This window comes from Tyto alba, unplaced genomic scaffold, assembly GCF_018691265.1.
Source record: "Tyto alba isolate M040663 unplaced genomic scaffold, T.alba_DEE_v4.0 Super-Scaffold_26, whole genome shotgun sequence".
NCBI classification, from domain to species: domain Eukaryota; kingdom Metazoa; phylum Chordata; class Aves; order Strigiformes; family Tytonidae; genus Tyto; species Tyto alba.
The window spans coordinates 4,498,871-4,522,834 of NW_024881300.1; the positions used below are offsets into that span (position 1 = coordinate 4,498,871).

A 23,964-nucleotide genomic window follows, 5' to 3' on the forward strand; every position below is an offset into this window, starting at 1 on the left:
AATGGTATGAGAGTGTCTGTGAGTGCCGTGTGCTGGTGAGCAGAAACTGAGGGCAACAAGCTGGGCCAGGCCTTGCACTGAACGGAGACAAAAAATCCTTCATGCAGCCATGTGCTAATTCCCCTTGAGATTTAAGAACAGCACCTTGGAATGAAACATGTCTGTTTGAATTCCCAGGATGTAAAGTATTCATGATTTGGCCTTTTCTAGGGTGCCCAAGGGGACACCTTTCTCCCTCTCCTTCCCCCAAACGTGTACGTCTTAGCAGGTTATTTCTAACTTTTCTGTTGTAATTTTTGATGAAAAAAAAGCTGCTGTAGCCTCAGTGTCTTTGTGTATGATTTGAGGGGGTTTGCCTTTGCTTAGTCTGATACACTGATGGGAAGAGACATTGTTTATAAGTGTGCTTCACTTTTTAGAGTAGTAATAAATAAAAATGCAAGACCTCTTCTGGCTGAAGGGTGACTAGAAAGAGTTGTAATGATGGGATATTGTGACACAGATGATTAATCCACTTAATTTCCACTTAAATCAGTAATTGGCCACAGTATCGGGGCATGAACTAAGTTCCAGTCCCACTAAGGAGAGGACTTGGAGCTTTACAGGCCTGGATCACATGCGTGAGTTTGCTGAACTTCTGATCTGGCTGAGCTCTCATCTGTATCTTTCTGCATTCTGGACATAGAAACAGCCCCACAGAGGTCCTGTCTCTAGGCAAAAGATAACTGCAACACACACCGTGCCTCCCCAGAAGAGCAAGCTGCAAATGTTTGTACTTGTCTCAGATCCTGTAATAAGTTTGGAAACTTGCATTAACTAGAACTGTGGCTATCATGATTGGAGAAAGACTTTATTTTTTTTATAAAGAAATTATAGAATTGGAAGGCAAAATTAAACTGAGTTGTTTAGATGACTCATTTACCACAGGAGTTGCTTCCAGCTCTAGATCTGGCAAACTCTGTATTTTAATAGCCTTTTTTTTATTGGTTTAAATGTGGCTAAATTGCAAAAACCTTATGGAAAGTCAATCTCTCTTACTGTCTTTCTGAGTCACAGTCATTTTGCTTGAGGTAACATCATGTGATGGTAACAACAACGGTTTATTAAGTTTTCAAATTCTTACCCCCGCCTTAACTAGAAAATTCTTTGCTTTAATGTAAACAAAAGTTAAAGACAGAGATTAGGCCAGCCTTCCCCAAAACAAAACGAGATTTATTTGCTTGTAAGGGGACCCTAAAGGGTCTGACTCTTCTTCTTCATCGTGGTAAGCTCAGCAATTTAAAAATCAGTGAAGACATGCTGATGTGAGAGCAGATTCAGACTGTACGTTACAAATCTGTGACCTGCACCGCACTGTTAGCTATTCCCAGAAAAATCAGCCAGTTGTGATGTAAGGAAACCTCAGGCTGGAAGGCTGCTAAAAACCCTGTGGCACAGATCCAGGGTGGAGGTAGCTGCAGCCTCATGAGCGTTCCACCTGGGAGAGCAGTCGAGCAGCAGCCTACATGGACTGTGACCAGTGTGAGGGAGGTAGAGGCAGAGTACAGATCCCAGTAACGTTAGGAGCCTAACCTCCCTGCAATGTCAGTGGAGTTTGCTGAAGAGAGAGATGCAAGATGCCTTGATCCCATATAGCAAAGGAGAGGTTCAGCACACCTGTGTAAGATTTGTGTAGTAGGTACTTTCTGCATTTCTTTCTTCTGCTTTGACAAATGATAGTTGAATCAGTCTACAAAACTAAGACACAGATCTGGGATTAACTTTATTAAAGCCTGGTGCAGTACCATAGCTTTAAAAATGTTTCCAAATAGGCAGTGTGGCTCTATAAAAAGAAGAATTGAAACTAACTTCAGTGAACTAAAGGGGAGAGAAACAAACACTGACAACTAGGGACGTTGCCCCCAACACAGACCCTATGATGTAAATCCTTCCCTATCTGAATTTATTAGCTGGTTTTTAGCAAATGGTGTCTTGGAATAATGAGTGAACAATGCCGCTATGGATTTAATAAGAAACATCTGTGCATAACTGTTCAAGGATCTTGCGAAACAATTCCATCAGAAACAAAAGGCTGAAACCCTTCTGTTCTGTTTCAGAAACCTTGACCCAGGCATTTCCAGGAACACCGACTTTCAGAACCAGCTCTCCCTGAGAGTGCTTCACTCCTTACATTTTTGGTCTTGTATGTACTTTGGGATTTTACAAAGGTATCGGTCCAGGTATGTGGATCTCAGTTTGTCCAACCTAGAATCTGGACTTCATTCTGAGTATTTCTGAGCATTTGGAGTGTTTTAAAGAAATAAGCTAAATTTTGCTCTTTTCTAGATGGATTAACCTGAGGGAGAGGAGAGTTGGGGAAAAGTGGGGAATGAAGGAGATGGCAGAGTCTTAGGAAAAAATGATTGTGCGGCTGTGCACACGTATAATCTTCTGAAGTAAATGTTAGGCTAAAGAAGCTAGTTATGAAAGTCATGTAGCTAACAATAACTTTTTTTTTATTATCTGAAGTCTGTTAAAAGTTCACACTCCTGCTTGTTCACCCCCTACAGTTGTATGTATAAACAGCTGTCACCATGGTAGATCTCAGCTCTAGATGTGATCTGTAATAGGCATTTAGGGTTTTGAAAACTAAAGAATATTATTTTTATCAGATTAGGGCTACAAGACTACGTTCTACAACAGATTATCTTTGCAAACCACTAGTATCCTGATACAGAAAATCTGCAATCTTACATAGCAAGCTGTATGGTCTTACAAATGAGCGTGAGAAATCCCCAAAATTTGTCAAGCAGGAACCCATTTAGTGTTTGGCTACAGTAGGATACCTAGAGAAGTTTTGAACACAGGGTATCTGAACTTTTTCTACATATGCGTATCTGTGATCTTTCATAAAATTACGCATACGTAACTGACACATACATATTAACACACATACGTCTGTTTTTACAGTACTCACTGAGGCTTGCCTGGGACATGTCATGCTGTGCTTGTGCATTCTTGGTCTGACAAAACCCTGAACATGTCTTGTTTTGCTAGCTTTGCATCTTAAGCATCACTATTTTTCTTTCAGCAATCTGCATTCTCTTTCCTTGTACTGACTGCATGTAGCCATAATATTATAAGTTTAGTACTGTTGTTCCAAGGAGGATTAGCATGGGTCCAACAAAAGCTCCATTGTTTTCTGTTTCATTCTTTTTCATAACTCTCTTATTATTTGTTATGAGACACCAGTAGCAGGCTGGAGTTTTAGTGACCTTGTGGATCCGTTGCTCAGGATGTAAGGTAACAAGAGTTACCTTACAAAGATTCCCTGCTGCCAAAAGCTTATAGCAATCAGTTGTGTACAGAGGGAGAAAAGTGAGTGTGGGAAACTGCAGTACTGGGAATGTCTGTGAGTATAGGTGCCAGCACTGGGGCTGGCAAACGGGAGATGGAACAAGTGGCTGAAAGCCCCTTACCTTCTTTACGCTTCTCATTGCTTATAAATTAGCACAGTAGGCTACAACCAATTATGCTTAATTGCTTTTCTAAAGGTTTCCTGCTGTGTGCTCTACAGGAGATCAAATTAACACTCATATAATAATGAAATGTCTGAAATAGTATATCCAGTAGGCTCATCAAGATTTTCAAGCATACAAATACACGCTCCTGATGTTTAACAGGAAACATAGTCATAATTTCATTTGAAATATAATAAGCATATTGTGCATATTTTTAAAAAGTTATGGCTACATGAAAGCATTATACAATCTAATCTGTAAATTAGTGGTTTCAAATCTGAAATAAATTGCTTGTGAAACAGAGGATTCTGTTCACATTCCAAAAAGTTGGAAATTAAGTACGATCTTTGCTTTTCTAGACCCTCTAACAGTTCTGTACATATACTGATACAGTTATGATTTCTGAAATACAGTGCCATTCCTGTATCTACAGTGAGTAAGAGTCCTAAGACCTGTGTTAAAAATAAAAACCTAAATTCTAAAAATGTGAGTGCTTTCCTGGCTAGCAATTTGCAGTGTACCAACATATAAATAACTTTGTGCCAGCATAGATACTCAGTTAAAATTCAATCATTTTTATTTTGAAAAGCAGTATAAGGTCATTTAAAGGGTGATTGGTGACAATAGTGTCATGTTGCACTAAAAGGGCTCCTAGACCCAGAGGACCCAGGCCACCAGTTGGTAGAATTGGTATGCAAAGTTATAGAGGTTTGGCTTAATGGGTTTCATCCTTAACTGCTAGTTTTCATCAGTTACCGCTCTTGAAGGAGATGCAATTTCAGTTGTTTGTGGAATGGACTATAATTTAGGGGGAGATTTCTGTCATTTAGTGTGCTCTGCCTCCAAATTTGGCCCTATCCTTACTCAAAAAGGTGGTTGTCTGTCCTGGATTGTGAAAGTCAACTTGCAGTGTCTTTGATGTATATATGGGGCTGACACTGCTTCAGACATATTGTCAATATGTCCTTGTTTTTAGAGAAAGGCCTCAGCCTGGGTCATCGTCAGTAACAAACTCTCTTATACCAAGGGAGCTTTTAGGGAGTTTTGTCTGCTTAGATCCTGAGCAGATATTGAAGAGAAGTAAATCTAAATCTGCCAGAAAGGAAGTGTAAAAAGTACAGGGAGAAAGTACATGGGCAAATAAGTAGGGGACAGTCTACCAGGAAAACAAAAGTAGAAACAATGATCTACTTACACTCATGGGGACAAAAGCCATATTTGCCTTCTGCATCAAAGTCTTTGGTTGTGGAACACCAGAGGAATCCATCACTGCGTCCTGCATCTGTGCAGCTGTTATATTCCTTGCCATTGAACCAGAAGGGAAATTTGCAGTATTCACCATCTGCATTTCCATACTTCACTCTAACCACTATAAAGAGAACAAATGCAGCAGTGAAATTAGCTACAAACTAATATAAAAAAAAAAAAAAAATGCAGTTTCTGGACATTTTCTTTTCCTGGAGGATATTGGTATAGAAATGCAGTCTGAATTTCCACTTTAAAATTCAATATGCTGCTGGTCTCTCTATTGGCAAGATGATCATAGCTGAAATAATAACTGGTAATTTTGAAAGAATTACATGGTTATTACTCATGGTGAAGTGTTAGAATGAACAGTCCCTAAAATCAGCCCAGAAAAATATATATATTGTTACTATGGCAAGGCAAACTTATAAACATGCTGTTAATACATTTAGTAGTTTAGTTTCTTTGGTAATATGGTCTAAAATGTTCAGCATAATTTGAAAGGTTCCAGGCAGCAGTTGAGCGTGAGCTGAACATGCCTTGTGCCTCATCAACCACTTTTGTATTTCCAATTTGACTTGAATGAGATCTGCTGTGGCACTGGGGGGATAGGGTGGTAATGCAGGCACACCCAGATCCTGGGTTTTATTTCAGTTTGTCACATGTAGCCTTAAGACTATAGTACTGCTGCTGTAATATATGTTAATGTGTAGATAATTCACTTATCCATAGCATTTCTTTTAATGGAAGTAACTAACTGGATGCTTGTGAAGTATTTCTACTAATATGAAAAAAAGTTTCCTTCTGTTCGTTGTTGGTCTGAGGCAGGGATCTGGTCCAGTTAGTACAGCTACCGGACAGTGCTTCTGCTAAAGTTACAAGAAACCAAACAGAAGTAAGTTGATTATTTTGATACTAAAGTTCAGTTATTTTTTTGATGGGAGGACAGCTGAGAAAACTAGGATTTGAAACAAAAGGCAAACATGAGTTGGCATTCTTATTCTAAGTTTTAAAAATTATTTTAGAATAGAAGAGTTAATAATTAGTACTCTATGATTGTGGCAAATTTCAAGCAGAAAAAAGAGGTGCCATACTACTAATATTTGGTCTTATTTGTCTAGTTCAGGTGATATAATATGGACTTTAGCTGTTTTCTTCTAAAGTGTATGGCAAATTGACTGTTAAAGATTCTTGGAGATGTTCTTAATCCACTGTTTGATGTCAATTTTGTTTCAGTCATCAGCAGAAGGGCTTTATATTACATTTGTTTTTGACAGATACCATGAGTATATAAAAACTTATTTAGGTGGATGGTTCCATTTTTAACAACTGGAGCCACAGCTTAAGTCATCTTAAAAAGGATATGTCAGCAGAAAAGCACTGACCAGTCTGCCTCTTACAAATGAACTTAAAGATGCTGTAGTTCGAGTCCCTGAGAATTGAAGCATTCAGAGTTGTCGTGGCTGTGTACTTTTCCCACAATTCATGAAGGCTGTGCAGCATCAGGCCCACTATTTATTCAGTTTTTCAAGGGGCAACAGTACAGGAACATAAAGGGAAATCCTAGGTACTATTTATTTAAGAATTACATAGACATTTTGTAGAGAACAATTTAAATTGTATGAATTAATTTTCATCCCCTAACATTTATTGACATGTCAATGACACCATTTAGAGCAGTGCCTGAAACCGCATAGCAGCCAGCAGGCCATATGTTCTGAAACATTAAAAAGTCTGGTACCTTGCCCCTCTCCAAGAGTCCACAGTTCATCATCATCAAAATGGGAGTCTCCTCCAATTCCTGGCCCCGGTGCAAAGGCATGAGCCAGGAGACCGTCTTTGCCATCAAATGGATAGCCATCACCATGTTCTGCAGGAGGAAGCAGACAAAAAAGAGCAGTTTCTAGTGACCTCAACTCTGTCAGAGTCTATACAGGAATGATGATTATCATGTGTACTTTTCCATCCAAGACAGCAGCAGAATACTCTAGTGAGTGAGTTTATTGGTATGGGTTGTGCTGGCAAAGACTGAACCAGAAGAGAAGCAGCCAGTTCTTACAAAGAACATTAAGTGTCAGTACTGCATCACAGCTTGCTGTTTGATATCTCATAAGCATTGTGGAAAGGAATCAAAGACAGTGAAGAACAGTGAAATATTGTACATTAGATGTATGACTGCATACACACTGCTATTTCTCAGTAGAGACTGGTAGGGAGCTGTAAAATAAACACTAGATGAGGGGTGTTTTCCAATAATTCATATCAGTCTCCAGCATAGAGATTGGAAAGTAAAGGCAGATTTCTTTTTGCAGGCTACTCTTTTCTGCTGCACCTCAGACTGCTGTGCTGTTTTCTTTGTGCAGGATACTAACTACTTTAAGCAGGAAAGCAAATCAGCTGAGTGTCTCACTAGCAAGCCTCTGGAAAGCTAGCTCTTATTCAGTGCTCTGAGTCCTGTAAATGAGCCTATTCCTCCTCCACGTCAACCACTCCGAGACTCAGGCAGCTCACAGGGCAGAACCAGGTTAAGTAGCTCTCCTGTTATTACACTGTAGGCTTTTCTTGGAAGTACACAGCTTGTGGGTAAGGCAGGCTGGCAAGGGCATAACCCTGGTATTCATAGCTTTCCCACCACACTGACCTGTGCATCAAAGCTGGCTGCCAGCATCTCCAGTTGCATCATTTCAGGCCTTTTGCTCTGATGTCTTGCCATTTAACAGAAGCCCTAAATACACAGGCCTGATTCTCTACTCTGTTACACTGATTTCATGCTGGTGTCACTCTCTTAATACTAGTTCAGTTCATTCATTTCAGTAGACTAGTGTGTCAGTTGTCAAGGAGAAGATTGTGACATATATTAGATGCTTTTCTCCCATTTATTTCAAAGTAGATCATTTGCTTAAGAGAAAGCATAAAAATGAAAAACCTCGTGGATGTGCCAGCTCCTGTGAATCTGACATGAAGAAAAGTGGTAAGAATGAATGAATGAATGTGGAAGAAGCTCTTCTCCCACTGTTTCTGAGCTGACTATAACCAGAAAGTACTAAAACCAGCAGAAACACTTCTGCTTTTGTAAGACTACTTTTTTTGTGAGCCCAGCCAGCCTGGATGAGGATCTGAAGTTTTGAGTTCTGTACAGAATCTCTGCAGCTTTTGAGGTCAACTCATCAGTAGCTAAAGCAAAGAAAACCAACTTGAAATGGAGGCTTTTACAAAGAGCTCAGTTATTCTTTGAACTGTTCACTTCACTTCCAAAGTCTGCCTCCCAAGTGATTGGCTGCATAAGTATCTTCATTTAATATTAAAAATTCTGTGACTGTCCACAAGAAATTAGAATGCCTCCGGTTTGCACTAAAAAGCTATAAACATTCTTTCAGGAGAAACCAAAATTAATTGTGAAGGCATGTACAATGAAAATTAATCAAGTCACCTATCATCAACTGGACTCAGTCCATAATTCAGCTTATGATCCATATTTTTAAATTCCTCGAGACCAAAGGATGCATTGAAAGCCTGCATTCTGCTATGCTAAAGAACAGAGACCAGCTATGGAGTCAAATCTGAAAGCCACAAATCCATTTTTATGCTCCATTATGTTAGGACCTCCACCACTATCACTGGAAAACTGAGTATGGAGCTATAAATAAACAGTACGATGGCATTCCATTCTCTTCCGTGGCGGGAAGCCAGCTCACATTCTCTGAAGAACTGTACCAATATTTCCCAGTTCTATTTCTGATTTGTAAATTTAAAAATAAAATGTTGCCCCTAGCAATTCTCTTTCGGAAAGATAAATATAGTATAAAGATATTGTATAAATACTTCTCTCTCTCTCATGTATAAGGAAGAAAAAAATACCTTTGTGAAATTAGATCTTAGCCTGTATAAGCCAAGTGCAAACTAGGATGAGGTTTGCCAGAAAGGCTCGTGGTTACTACTTGTTGAGTCTAGATCATTCCGATACTAAGGATTAATGAAAGGAACAAAACACAAAACATATGTAAAAATAGAAAAATATACCCCATCGGCCAAAATTAATCATTATGTCTGCTTCTCCATCGTTTATTCGGTTAAATCTCAGCGGTGTGACATCACTCCAGACTTGAAAGGCTCGAGCAAAGGCATCATCTACTGTCTCAGGATCCAAATCTGGGGTATAGCCTATAATCCTTAGAGATAAAAGGAAGAGTTAAATAACACAGAAACCCCTTTCCAGTATTTGTTGTTTACTGATCAAAATGCTGAGTAGACTCAGTAGTGAAATCGGTTAGGAGTTAACCCTGCTGCATGTGAGATCTAAACACTTTCCTTTGATTCAGAGATGTGTTTAGATGTGGCACTTTCTATTTATTTTCCTTTGGAATTGATGCAGCAACATGACGAAAATTATATAGCCAGAGCCTGTAAAGCCTGCATGGCAGCGGCCCTTGCACAAAATATTCGGGGTTTTGTATCAGTGCTGAGGTGCTGGCAAGTCATACTGTCACTTTAGACATGAACATACAAGCACATCTTGATATATAAAATTTATTTGCCAGAAAAAAAGAGCTCAATGTAACATTCCAAAAGTTTCAATTGTGGATTGCTTTGATTATTTGATAGTAACAGAAAAACAGCCCTTCTCCCTCACCTGTGTAGTTAGCTGTATATTGTTTCACCCCAGTTGAATGTTCATCCTTTGCCAGTGTGTTGGTTGCACTGGCAGTGGGATGCATGGGGAAACAGGAGGTAAAAGCACGTAAGATAGAGCCGTAGGCCTGACATGGGAAAGGGACAAGCTCTTCAGTGCATTGCTTTCTTCTTCATGTATTTTAATTGGACTTCTTAGTGCCTTAAATTATAGCCAGCTAACCTTCCATGTAAAGACAAGTTTCCAGTTTGGTGCTGGAGCTGTGCATAGTGAGGGAGACTACTTTGTGCCTAAGGAGAATGAGGAGAATCAAAGGAAGCACATCAGCAAGTGGGGGCTGCAAGACCTGCCGTTGTTTTTTTCAGTGTTTATTAGGTTAGTCGCGGCACGAGGGATGCTTTGAGTCGTAATTTGTGAAGAAGCAGCAGACCAAGTCAAGCTACTACGAGCAATCTGCTGTTCTCATCAGTGCTAAAAGTTTGGTCTTGGACCACCTAAGGTAATGAGATTTTTTTTATTACTGACTTCAGTGAGAGCTATGTTGGTCCCTAACCCTTCAGAGTAAGAGTAAGAAATTAAAACATGACAAACCTACTGCAGTAGGTTTGCTTTAAATCATGTCTGTATATGTCTGAAATATGACTGTTTTATTTAAAAATATTTTTGATTATGTCCATTTTTATGACTGCTGAACAGAAGAGTTTGTCCTCCTACGTGGCCCCTGCAGTCAGTAAGTACTGTGGTTGTCACTGAGCAGATGGGCAGGCGAGATGCTCCTGCTCCAGTTCCCTTAGGATGCTTGCAGCAGAGAAAAGAATAAAACCAAAATCTCTTTAGTCTCAACTACAACCGTAAAGTTGATCTTCAGATGATTCTTCCTGAAATTTTACAATTTGAAATTTCAGAGGTGTTTGCTAAAGTATCTGCTAGTTATCCAAACACAAAGAGATTCTAATTCAAGAAATCCTGTCTAAATCCTGTCTAGCCTTCTAAGCAGCCACTCCACTTCTAAGTGTCTTGCCAGATTGGTTCTTAAAAGTGCTATGGTTATCTGTGAGCAAAACCCAGCATCACCAGTCAGTACCTGTATGTTATATGATTCTTTTCCCATTTTGGCTTTCTTGGAAAGAAGTTGTAATTGGCTACATCTGGGTTACCACAGCGGGGTTTCTTCATTGTCTCAATAGTATTTTGATCCAAATCTCCTGTTTCAGGCAGCCCAAAAAATTTCTGCATTTTCTTCAAAGTATCTTTCAGGACAAATAAATTGCAATTGTCTTTTGGGCACCCATAGTATTTATTCAGGTATTGCTTGGGGGAAAAAAAAAAAAAAAAGCACAGAACAAAGACTTTAAAATTCATAAAAGAAATAGTTAATCATTACAAATAAATACTGTAATTCCATGTTAGCTTTCCATCTGTAATTTGCAAGTTTTCTTTTCAAAATTACTATTATTAGTAACTGAGAGAGTAGCAGAATCTCCTTAATTGACACAAACCATCCTTGATCACACAACATTGCTAATTAAGCAATCATTTCCACTATTAGCTATCACCTTTTCTTAATGAATTGCTTTATTAGTAGGTAGAGCATAGAGCTTTAATGTAGAACTACAAAGTAAAAATGGGTTTATCTTCTTTGGTTTCTTTATGATGTATAAATCTGCTTACAGTTTTAGATTTTGTGTATTTTTTTTATTGGAAGACTCTATGGATTATTGAGAAACTTATCAAGGTATCAGAGCAGCCACATGAATGAGACCATGTTAATTGAAAAGAAAAAAAAAATCGTTTATTCAAACTGCATAGAGCTATTTGAATGTCGTATTTGCTTTGGAGTCAAGCATTGCAAAGACCTGAGGCAGAAGGACCTTGGTAACATCTCAGTTGCCTGGACACTGCAGCCAGTCAATACCTGCGTACTTAAAACTCCATTGAACGCTCCAGCAGAGTATGGTCAGACTGATCTTTCTGATACAACCTTGGTGGCAGACCACAAATTTATCTCTCCTTAGAAAACAGTGGTCATAAAGGATCAAAACAGCAGCACAAATCCCATTAATTTAATCTCTTACCTAAAATAATACCCACCCAAATCTTTTCCACTTTCCATTTTGATCAGTATGACCTAACTAGTAGGTGTAGCGCAGTTAAAAAAAAAAAAAAAAAAAAAAAAAAAGGTCTGTATGTTGTTTGTTGGTGCCTTGAATCCTGGAGGAGCAATGGGTTAGTCTGTTCCCTGGCAATTGTTCCAGTTAAGCAGCCATGTATTTCAGATGTGTCTTGTTAAATTTCATATTTATGTTAAACTAAACCATAGATGAACAGCTGTGGTCCTGATTATCCATACATGGTCCCCACCTTCTTTGCAATACACAAGTGAGATCACACAAACAATTTTGTATTTAGTATTTTTTCCCTTAAGTCCAGTGTTGACTGGCAGAATAACTGTGAGCTTCTTGGGGTAGGGACCTACCCTGAGAGAAAGCCTGGTGGTCTCTAGCACACGGGGAAACCTGCCATAAAAACATAGTCATTCAAATGAAAAAGATTGACAAGGATGTATATCTTCACCAACTGTCTAAAATCCATTATCAACTCTGTTCCTAACTGAAGGGTGACAAATGGCCACACAATGGACTGCAGGCTAGCTAGAGGTTTTGGATTCAGTGTTTGCATCCAGACTGAGTTTGAGAAAACCTGTAGCTCGAGCTGTTGCCTTAGCTTGGACTGTTGCACAGATAGCCTCAGTCACGCTGTTTAGATTACATACAGCTTTAAATTGTTGAATTTATATCCTCACTGAGGAGTAGATAAATGGATGATGATGATGTTGTTAGTTTGGGTGCTTCCCAGTAATAACCTATCATCTAATTATTTTCATTCACAGGTTCTAAACAGTTTGACTAAATTATCTGGAGTTGCAGGCTTTATTTAGTAAAGTGAATCTTATGGTCCTCTTGCACAGAGATTTCAGGAACTCCACACTCAAGTCTGGGTGTGCAATGTTTTATGCCTAGCTCTAAAAGAAAAGCTACAGCCATGTCAAATGGCAGGTGTTCCCAGACTGATGGGTAGGCCACCCAGACTGGTGCTTAGCATGGCACAGAGCTGAGAGATGCCCTTGCCAGTGATGTTGTTAGACAGATAGTTTGCAAGTTACTGATCTGTCCAGTAAAACTGTCTGTAGCAGAGGAAGAAGCATCCTTCAGGTATTGTATCCGAAATATTAACCACAAATCCAAGGTAGGAAAGCACCCAAAATAAAGTGAAGGGATATTTGCCAAAAATGTATCAGAAATATCAGAGAGAATTATTTCTAACAGGATTACAAGCCTGAAAAAATGACTGCACATTTAAGTTCTTGTGCCAGGAAGTATTCCTGAGGGAGACCTTACTTTACGTATCTAATTAATTCACTGAAGCTCACCCAGGAGACTGGGGATAAGACCACTACGTCAGCAAAATACAGCAAAGGGTAGCTGATGACTGCAGTTGGTCAAGCCTGGATTTCACCATATCCTCATTAAGTCCAGGCATATCTCATCTACCCTGCATAGGAAATGGTTCAGAGGTTACTCAGAAAAAGGATTTAATCAAGATGTTACACCATTCCCTTCAGGAGGTCCTCCATCCACCTACTGAGTAAGCACAGACGATGCCTAGCTTTTGTGATTTCTGTAACTTCTGATGTGGTATTTCTCCAGTGGAGACTGTGGCACTGGCAAATAATGGACAAAGAATGGTTTCACCTTTGCTACCGCTAAACTTCTGTGTACTCATAGTTAATGGGGCCTGGTGGAAATGATGTGAAATGCAATAAGAACATAATCAAACAGGCCAATTTGGAAGATCTGTTCTTCTCCCAATTTTCATTTTAACGTAGTTTGATGTATTTTCTTATGCCTCTGTTTGCATCTCTCAATGAGGTACCATGATATAATATAGACTACAGATCAGAAGTGAAGTTTGCTGAAGAAGCAGGATGCTGCTCTTGTCATTTTAGCCTTGGGAGGAAGATACACAACCAAAAATATCAAATGAGGCATGGTAAAGAATTTTACTTGCTAGGATTCTAAATAAAAAGCTAACCCCTCTCAGTTTTTCCTAAAATGGAGATTTTACTGAAGATGAGAAATGAACATAACCAGCTGTTCTATGAGAAGAGAATCTTGAAGAAAATGTAGTGTCTATGTAAACCACATCTTGGCCTAGGCTGTGAAATTCAGTTTCCCCAGAGTCAGCAGGGAGCTGTGGTGATCTGGAATTTTGATCCAACCCATTAATGAAACAGGGTCCAGCTGCAACATAGCAATTTGTGTTCTGATGCTGAGTGTTGGGGCTGTTCTGATGGAGGGTGTGAGGAAAAGCAGCCAGTTAGCATTACCCAAGAATACTACAGGAAGGACAAAGAAGAACTGCAGTGTTAAACCAGCTTGTAATTTTCCTCTGAGTACACACAATAAATAGGTTGTTTGAAAGAAACAGGGATGGGGAGATGTGGACTGCTGTTATTGAATAACAGCCTGACTGTGTCTAAGAAAACAGATTGTTTAAAAGTGGTTAAATTACTATTAGACATGCTGGACCCCCCTCTCTTCTCCCACATGCACTGCCCTCTCATGCCCTGCCTACTCTGCAGCTAAGGCAAAACCTTGGGTTAATTTGTTTTGTTAAAGGCTGAGGAGTGCCCTTTTTGGGTCAGTTTGTCTGTTTTTCCTAAACTTTCCACCTCAGCTCCATCTGGAAATTCTCTCTCTACCCTCCCCCAGACCTTCTTTAACCTGGCAAGCTTTCCCAAGATGCACACCAACTCCTAAAGAAAAGTGACCAACTTTCAAACCTCTGTCCTAAGATAAGAATAATTTATCTCAATCTTCCTTAAAATGGACTTATTGCTGAAGAAATGTCTATAATTTACATGCTAAAATAAGGGTAATCCATCTCAATCTCCTCTTAAGTGGACTTCCCCATAATGTCATTTTTATGAAGGTCCACAGGGCTAAAATAAGGTTAGAATAAAATGCTATGGAGTTATAGCTATAATTTGCTAATGTCACAGAAATCCAAACTCCTTTTTTTTTGTTCCAGAGTGAATTTGGAAAAAAAATATTTCTTTAAACCTCTGATGAAATTTTTTTTCAAAGTCAAAACTAGTCACAATGGCTTCTGAAACTCGAGCTTTCAATTGTAATTGTCCCTTAAAGCTGGGTTTATGCAACAGACAGTAAACAATCTGGAAAACAAACTTCTGAAAGCTGTGATCCATGCATTAAGTGAGTCTCAACAGCCTTCACTTCCACTTGATTTAAATAAAAAAATTAGATGTCTGCTATTTGCCTTTCTCCCCTCTTACCATTGCAATCTTTTGATTATAGTCACGATGATTAAATGAAATTATTTTGGATGCTCAGACTTAAGGAAAACAAAACAAAACAAAACTTTCTTTTCCGGCTTTAAAAATTTTAAGAGAGGAAATATTACTTGGCTCTAGTTTTAACTTTTGAAAACTGATACCTTTGCTAGCTAGCTAGCACTTCCAGAGACTCTAGGGAGAGAATGCTACAGTCATTCCTTAGCCTCAGCTGAAACAAGAAAGAAACATCTGCTTATGAAACAACAATATAAATCTGAAGCAAAGATGAAACCAACACTTACCACTGCTAGTTCTTTGTCTGTTTTAGGAGTGCTGTCTCCAGGAAACTTAATGATTGGTGACGGTGCAGCTAAAGTTTTGTTAAAAAGATATACTTGGATTAATAGTACTTCAAAAACGAAGCCACAAACAGTGTGAGTCTTCATTCTGCCTAAACTTGTGCTCTCCTCTTTGGAAGAAGCTTTTCCTCAACTGCCAGTCCGTTACTTTAGCTGCACAGTGCACCAGTTACTTATCTGCACATTTTAACTCTCTGCACCGTTTTCTCTTTTGCTTGCTCTAGCAATTCCTTTGTATGTTTAAAACATCCAGATGCGCAGTCTCAAGCTACCACAAGAGGAAGTCTGAAAACTAGTGGAAACATGAGAAAAGGGCAGTTACCAGATGTGATTGCTGTGATTTTAAGGTAGCAACAGGCAGATACTTATTACTGCTGAAAGAGGCCACATTTTCTCCTCATTTGCATGTATGAAAGTGGTCATTTGTGCCAGAGAGCAGAAAAAAGCAAAATCTGACTTAATCTTGAGGATGAAGTATTCCACATACATTAAAAAAAAATATCTAAACATTATTTTCCAGCCTAAGTACTTTTATTATTTTTTAGCTTATTAATTTGCCACAGACATAGTAATCTTCTTTAGTCATATATGGTTCCACTCCTACACAGTGCCTTACAGTAAACATTTTGATTATGGATTTTGAGGCAGACCCCGGACGGGGCAGTGCAGTGGGGCGAGGGTGTCCCTCAGGCTACCCAGACTGTAGGTCTGTGGACACAGGGCTCACCTGCATTTGGCGTGAGCGTCGCTCCCTCCCTGGTCTGTGTGGAACATGCAGAGCTCTGAGTAAGATTCTCGTGGCTTGTTTGGGTTTAGAACTAGCTGAGGCTTTGCCACCAACAAACACCGTGTATCACCTTAATCTATGGGATAAGAGATCATCAGGCAGATTTAGCAATAGAAATTATCCTCAATAATTGACATCAGGGGGATTGTACAACATTCAGGGTTTGCTTATGCTAGGGGTTTGGTCTCCTGGTGCGACTGCCTTAGTCTGAAATTTTGGTGTAAATATGGCCATTGTCACGGACAATCGTCTTATTGTGTCACTCATAATATTGCCAGCTTTGAGATGTTATTACGAGCAGAATATTTTTTTAGCTAAATATCCCTAATCTAGGGTCTTGCCTCATGACTTTTTAAGAGGGGAAGCTGGCAATTCTGCATGAATGCAAACTGTGTTCTGGCCAGCCAAGTGTCTACAGTTTCTATTAAACATGAGTCCAGCCATCATGGTTCCTCTGAGCTGTATGTCAGTACAAAGGTTGCCACAGCTTTTCACTGAATGAAAAATGAAAGTTTTCTGGATATGACTCTGTTACCAAATAGGGCTGTTAATGAAGAGGAAATACTTTGCTGGTGTTTGTTCACAATATTTTGCTATTTGATTGTAAATGGTTAATATTGACAGTTCTTTGATTTATGGTAATATCAAGCTATTTTGCTAACTGTGTCCTATCAACTGAATCGCCTTATATAAAAGCAAGGATTTCGGAGGGTGGGCTGAGGGGTTCAGAGAGGAAGCATTAGTGAGAGCTTTTGCTGCTTACACAGTTCCACTGATAACCCAACACAGCAGCTGGATGCACGGCTATGGGCGAGCCAGCCACGGGAAGCAGCGCTTAACGCTCGAGAGAGAGGAGTTACCAGAACTTCATACATGGATGGAGCTTTCTCTGTAAGCCAGTAGCTTTGTATTTATGCCCTCTCATCTTTTCATGTGTGATCCCTGCGGCAGTTGAGTTACAGTGAACACCTTTCCCCTAATGGTTCTAATGCTTTGAAACTACATCTTTTTTAGCTTTTCCCCATCAGCAAAAAACTAGTCACTTTTAAGAGTTGCCTTAATAAATGGCAGTTCTGAAGATACAATCAGTTTTTCCACAGCCCTGCACTTGTTTGTGGAGAATGACTCTCCTGCTTTGTTTGTGATGACAGCTTGTATTTGTGTCTGGCCACGTGAAACTGTAAGAGAACAAAGGCTAAGAAAGCCTTCGCTAGATGTGCCAAGTTACTCTTAGCTTCTCCTTAATTAAGCAAGTAAAAATATTATGTATTCTGTCACAAGATTCTGCCGTTATCTCTGTGCTCTGCATTAGGTCAAGGGCTGCTGTAAATCAAAGCATAAGAACCACGTCATTTTCATAAGAATTTTAATGTAGTTTATGATGGCTTAGTAGCTTTCATTTAGAAGGGTGCTGCAGTGAAGCCATTTAAAGCCAAATGTGTCCTGGCACAGTCCTGTTGCACTCATAAGCCTCATTGAAATCTAATGAATACTCAGTTCTCACTGTGTCCTAATGAATGTCGAATCAGAAATGGATGAGGAAATTTTGAATGGACTGTGAGGTCTGTGCAGTTTGAAAATATCACTGTATTTTGTTTCGTATCTTTGCTGGCAGTGAGAGTTGGTTGAGATCACCTTCTTAAAACATTTCCTCAAAAAAATCAGCAGAGCAACAGAAACCATACAGATCTGCAGTGAAGCGTTGTTTCTCACCTTTGATTGCAGTTCAGCTGGTAAAATTGCTTTGCTAGTACGATTTCAGCTAGTGAGCAGTTAAGAAAGTTATGTTCAATTAGGAAACATACTACATAATAGAATACTGGATTTATGGGTACTGGGTGAACCAGTATATTGAGTTTCTGACCATTCAGTGAAAGGCATTCTCTTCCATTAGCCCATGAGATCAGTAGCAGTTTATGAGATCCCTGCTGAGATGCCCTCTTTCAGATAAGCAAAGCAAAATAAACACTGGTGACACTTCTTTGTGAAGTATAAGTCCTATTGTATTACAACTAAATTTGGGATAAGATGTTTCTTATCTCCTTGTATTTCTCTTTAAGCTCTGTGGGGCCATCCTGTTCTCAGTGTGTGACAGAGGTGCTGCTTTCTTGGGCTAGGAAGGCAGTGGTGCTAAATCCTGAAAGTAGGGAAATTCTGCTGCTGGCAGCTTCTGCTTTAAGCCAGAGGCTGGGCTAGATGGCTTCCTGAGGTATCCTACAGCCCAAATTACTCCATGATCCTACCATTGTTGCTGAATTTGAAAAGACGTGATATGATGTGTTTTCTGTTCTCAGACTAGGTGAGCTTAAAATCTAGGAGACAAACTGAAACATTTGAACTGATGTATTTTGACATTGACAGACTGACGGTTTAACTGCTATGAATGTTTAGTGTGTAAACATTCCTCAGCACTCCATACTCTAAAGAGATTAACTCTAACGTTAATTAGTGACTTCTGAATAGATTCCTGGAAGTTAAAAATTGAGGAAAGAAGCAACAGACAAAGAGAAAGACAAAGAGGAAAAAGTCCCCCTGAGCAGAGAATATAGGGCCATCTACCAACTTTATGGAAGAGCTGAAAGAGTAACCTAGATCTTTCTCTTACCTTATTTCTCTATAATATATGTTATCTGTGTACATAGATGCTACCTCTGGATTAGCTACAGAAAATGAACACAATTATAACTACAACTACGGCCTTTATGTATGTGTGGAAAAAATTCATTTCAATGTTGCATATAACTTCTATATTAGGTGAGATTTTTTTTTGATATATATATAAATTTATCTCTCCTGAGTCATAAAAAGCTCCTCTCTAGTTACTGTGTTTGTTTCATGTTAGAATCACTCCATATTGAAAATTTTAAACCATCTACTTTATGAGTAAGATGCCAGATTTGCTTTTTAAATGCCTACTTTCATTCATTAATAGGAACTGTATGGCAGAAACCACAGAATCTGAGATGGCAAATGCCTCTTTTGAGGACATACTTCAATAATAACAGTAAAAAGGGAATCATGATGTTTTGTGAACCCTAAGCTACATATCTCAGTAGATCTGCCTGTGATGAGACATATGAATGTGTATTAACATGCTGCTTTTATCAAAGGATTTTTCTGTTTCAGTAAATTATTTTTGAAATTATTCAGGAGCATTCAGCAGTTTCAGATGATGTCCTGGGTAGTTTGCTGACAGAGTAGTCATCCCTCCAGAAATGCACTGTAGCGATTCCTACTGTCACTAATTCCAAAATTTTATCAAAAGGTGATGATTTCCTGGTGGTTCCAGAGGAATCCGTTAGGCAGAGTGTCAATGAGCACAGGCCATGGGAGAATGATGGATTACTCTTAGTGTGTGTGTGTGGGGTGTTCATGTTTTAAATCGAAACCTGTCTCTGGGCTGAAGAAATAAATAATCATTGGGACAATTAAGATCTCAAGAAAGCAGCTGATCCTCTGATTACAGAGTCAGCTGGCTGTAAGTGGGTGCAGTGGGATGTGCGTCTCCAAGTACACTATTGTGGTATGTATATTTAACCTCTTGTATTTGTTGCTTCTGGGTTCTGTGCTGTCAGTTTATAGCTTCAAGTTTATGAAGCAAACCAAAGTTTGATTAATGTACATGGGCTTGCATTAATTTTAGCAGGATTCATGAAAAAGAAATAGCCAATTTAAACTGTCAGAGCTAATGTGGTGTTCTCAGAGAGTTTCATTCAGAACTTCTAAGGGACTGGAAAACCTGAAGCTCAGGTGATGGAAAAGTTTGCCTGGGCTTCAGGAAGGCTGCCCATGCAACTATCCTGTGTCCAGTTTAGTCAGGCCTTTGGCTCCTTCTCACTTTGCCAGGGTTGTCTTGTGACTCATTCTCTTTTGCACAGATCCTGTTCTGCAGTTTCTCCTGGATCATCATTCCAGTGCCTTCTTTCTTTTTGTCTGAGGAAGAGAAATTTGTGCCAGGAAACGAAAGAGCTTATGGAAGAAAGTGTGGGGCTGGACTAAGCTAAAGGAGGGATTTTGATGCTTTTTGCCACATGTCTGACCTATAGGGCACTGCAGTAGAAAGTAGCAAGGCTACCGGTGTGGTGCCAGACTGGAGCCCCACCGAACCCAAGGTGTAGTGTATGTATCATTTATCTGCTCACCGCTCTTTCTCAGTGGTACCTTTGCTGAAGAGGGACCATCTATACAAGTACTAGTATTCCTGTACTAAGGGACTACATTATTTCTGAGTTTTGGCAAGATGCTAAGCTCCATGTACCTGGCATCCAGTGCCTGTAACAGAAATAGTGGGTGTCTCCTGCAGTTGACTGATGGAGACGTGTGCCCCTGTAGGAACAGAGAAAAGCATAGTATTAGCAGTTTATCTGTTCTAGTAAAGTTGTCTCCAGGAAGCAATGATTAGTCACAGCAGTCCTCAGTTGAGTCTAAAAGGATTAATAACTTCAGTGAGAACTCATTTATATTACAGGCAAGTGAGCTCATCTCAGACATGTATGTTGAAGGGTTGATCCTAACAGAATGTAAGCCTTAAACATCCATATCATTTATTATCTGGAGATGCTCTCTGACTGCTCAGCAGCTGGCTCAGGCTCCAGTGATCTAATTCACCATATCTGACCACCACATGAGGGAGTCTTTAAACTGTTGGAAAACAGTGTGTGTGTGCGTGCACAGAGGGGTGAGAGCGGGACAATGTACAAAGGGTCAACAGTTGGTACCAGATGTGATTTTCAGCATTTAAGGTAGCAATTATGTTTTTGCTTTTGTTTCTCTCATCCCTTCCTTCTGTTTTGGGAAGTTTGGTCCTAAGGATGTGAAGTTCTGTCGACACATGGATTTCATTTTTTAGCTTGCTACTAAATTAGAAATGAATTTTAAGTAAATCTGTTACTCTTGACAAAGCATTTTGCATTGCATTTGCTCATTATCCTTCTGCCTGAAACAGAAATTCCTGCTTGTGTCCTCAGCTGATGTTAATTGCCATTGCAAATATGTAGAAATACACTGAACTACTTTGGGCAAAACCCCAGGCCAAGTTTACATTTGTCACCAGGACAAACTTCTTTTTTCCTTCATAACACTTCCAGATAGTCTAGAGAGGATTTAAAATGCAGTACTCCTTTGCTAAATTTATCTCTTTCCTCTACACATTTTCCCAATGTAATTCTTACCTGTTTAAACTATTTTGATTTAAGTATCTGTTAGGATAAAGTGACATCTGCTGAGTTCTTGTAACTTGAATTTGGAGCAGTCTGAGTATTTATTGCTGTTGAGCATTTTTCTAGCTAGTTAGTTCAGAAAACATAAAGCCTTTGTGCATTTGGTTAGAAACTAATTTTAAACACTTGTGTTTGAAGTTGGTCATTGCCTGCTTTTCACCCCTGAATTTCAGACAGAGAATAGATATAATTAAAAAAATATGTATTTTAGTCATGTCCATTTAGAGACTCATAATAGAAGTAGCTTATGCCTGACCTATTAACTGTTAAAGTCACTAATTGAAACGTGTCTTCAGTGAAAATTATGCCAATAAAATGGAAAGTATAGTGCTTTCACTAAAATTATGTAGTTCAGTGATGCAAGGGATGTGAATGGGGAAATATTCCTAAATTGCCATAAATGGAGCATGATATAAGGCAATTCCTTATGGTGAAACTGTGAAAATACACAGAGAAATGGTTTATATACAAGAACAATTAATTAATAATAGGGATCAAAAATAGGACAACTAGTGTGGAATATTGTGAAAGTGTGTATTGATAATATTTTTCAGAATGAGTCTGAAGAACTCCTTTCTAGCTTATAGGTCTGTTGAATTGAAAGGAAATCAATTTGGTCTATTGGTCAAGACAAGCTGCTCGAGGAAGGAAGATCTCAAGTGAGGAGATGGCTCTGGCCTCCTCAAGGGCCTTGTTCTTGTCAGCTCCAACAGGGCTGGCTGCCTGCACCGCCTGCGGTTTGCAGAGAGAAAACAAAGTTCAAACTGCTCCTCAGCAGTGAGGTGAGAAAAATGTTTCAGTGTCAAGCTTTCAACTGCAGAGGAGCAAGAGGAAACCTTCATTTTGGAAAATGAATTAAGCGGATTTTGAGTAAGGCTTTTTAGTTTTATTAGTACTTTCTGAGGACAGCACATCTGTAAAGGGCAGAGAAAACTTGTGTTATTTCTGATGTGAACCCAAGCACCCTGCATAAAACAGAATCAAGTGCATCAGTTTGTATTATTTCAGACAAAAATGTCATTAGTATTTGAGTCTATACTCCTTGTTCTCCCTTTTCACATAATGGCTTTTCCCCTTATTTTCAAGCATCCAATTCTGCAGCGATTTACAAATGAGTTTATCAGTTACCATTGGAATTTGCCCAGTTGGTTGCAATGTATGAAAAACACCTAGCTGTTTTATGTTTGCTTGTATTTCATTTTGTGAAGTGTCTAAAAAAAATAACTGGAGCTCGTTGTAGGGAAAGGGAGGGACATTTGGCCAATGGCTTCTCTATTTGAAAATGAACTTGATCTTGTGGATAAAATGTGCAGAGTTAATTTGCCTTTAAAAGAAACTCCACATCACTAGAAGGTCAGCAGAAGAATGAAGTCTCGATGCTGCTGTATTTGCTTGAGCTTGGTAAACTCAGCATGATCATTAGTACTGGGGGCAGATCCTGCCATCCATGTTGGTGTTGGCTTGTGCTGTATTTTGTCAGTGAGCCTGCTGATCTTAATGAGGTGAAAGATGTGAAAGACTGCAGTGAAAGATGTGAGTAAGGATGATGAGATCTAGCCCTTAGCTGGTAAGGTAGTCACTACTACACACATAGTAAGAGCAAGAGTTAAGTTGACGTGATTGCATGATCAGCTCTTAAGCCCCACAGTACAGAGCTATGGAATTTCTGCTTTTCAAATTTCAGAGGCAGACTCTAAGGATTACCTCACTGAGTGACCCATTTCTTGAATTCTGGGAAGAGGCACATTACTTCCAAACAGTGCCATGCCAAAGCTTGACTGTTCCCCACTGCTGTTCTGATTGTATTCATGGGAGATCTCGTTGCTGTAACAATCGGCAAGTGCAATCCTGAACATGTCAGAGTAATAGTTCTGCTTGTTTTGCTGCTGCTGCCGTGCAGCTGCTTGTTGATAAGCACTGTACATCTCACTTGTCATTACAGTGTTAGTAATTAAGGCCGAGGGGCCTTAATTAATGACTTTGAAGATCTAGTCTTTTATAATTCATGACAGAACTTTAATTAAAATCAAATATATAGCAGTTGAACTAGTAAAGGATTTAAAGTGCACAATCTTTGACGGAGACAGTGATTCCCTCTGACCACTAGTGCTGGATGCTTGAATGCAAATTCCGTTTCATCACAGCAGATTCACAAAACAGAATGGGCGTTTTTTGAAACAGAGAGGTCCCTGTTGTTATAGACTCTGGAAAAATGGTAAGGCCAAAGGGCCTGCAGTCATTTGATTCGCCCTCCTACCCCCTTTTTCTTCTTTTAAAATACTCATGTATTTTAAATGTCTGTATTGGTGGGGAAAAAAAAATAAAGACACACATTTGTATGATGCTTACATACTCATTTATTATTTGTAGAGATGGTGTGTTGAAATGCTGTGTATGGATCAGGTACTCGCTCCAGGACTCTTGTCAAGGCAGTGGGAGAATTTGTATTTCACATAAAGGGAAACTGAGGCAGTGCTTCACTCAGACAACATAGGGGAAATTAATGTATTTTTGAAGGATTCAGCCTGATGCACTGATCAGTTACATCTTTCCAGCCTACGTCGTGAAAACTGGATTTAAGCAAATATGTAGCAGAATAAATTGCTGTAGATTAAATCTGTTGTGTTAGGGAACATGGTTTTCTTATGACAGTTGAATTTGTTTCAGTTTATTTGGTCTTACTGTATACCTTGATTCACCTGAATTTCTTATCATACATGTTTTTTATCTAGGGGATTTATACTGCTATTGTGTTACTGCAGTGACTTCCATTAAGTTCTTCGAGTGGCCTTCATAGTCTCGCTGGTTACTCTGCCTTCTCAGGACAAAGATTCAGAGGACATTTGTGGCTTTGATTTATGATTGTGG

The 23,964-nt window shown here is 39.2% G+C and overlaps 1 protein-coding gene across 1 annotated transcript in view; it reads right to left on the minus strand.

Moving 5' to 3' along the window:
* MMP2 (matrix metallopeptidase 2) overlaps window positions 1–15,368 on the minus strand; it is a 34,866-nt gene extending 19,498 nt beyond the window's left edge. Inside the window, exons 1-5 of the mRNA XM_032998675.2 lie at window positions 15,034–15,368; window positions 10,460–10,686; window positions 8,766–8,914; window positions 6,487–6,615; window positions 4,696–4,869 (exon numbers count right to left, since the gene is read on the minus strand). Of these exons, the coding sequence (XP_032854566.1) occupies window positions 4,696–4,869; window positions 6,487–6,615; window positions 8,766–8,914; window positions 10,460–10,686; window positions 15,034–15,177 (823 nt within the window). The 5' untranslated portion in view covers window positions 15,178–15,368. The remainder of the gene's footprint in view (window positions 1–4,695; window positions 4,870–6,486; window positions 6,616–8,765; window positions 8,915–10,459; window positions 10,687–15,033) is intronic.
* Between the last annotated feature and the right edge of the window lie 8,596 nt (window positions 15,369–23,964).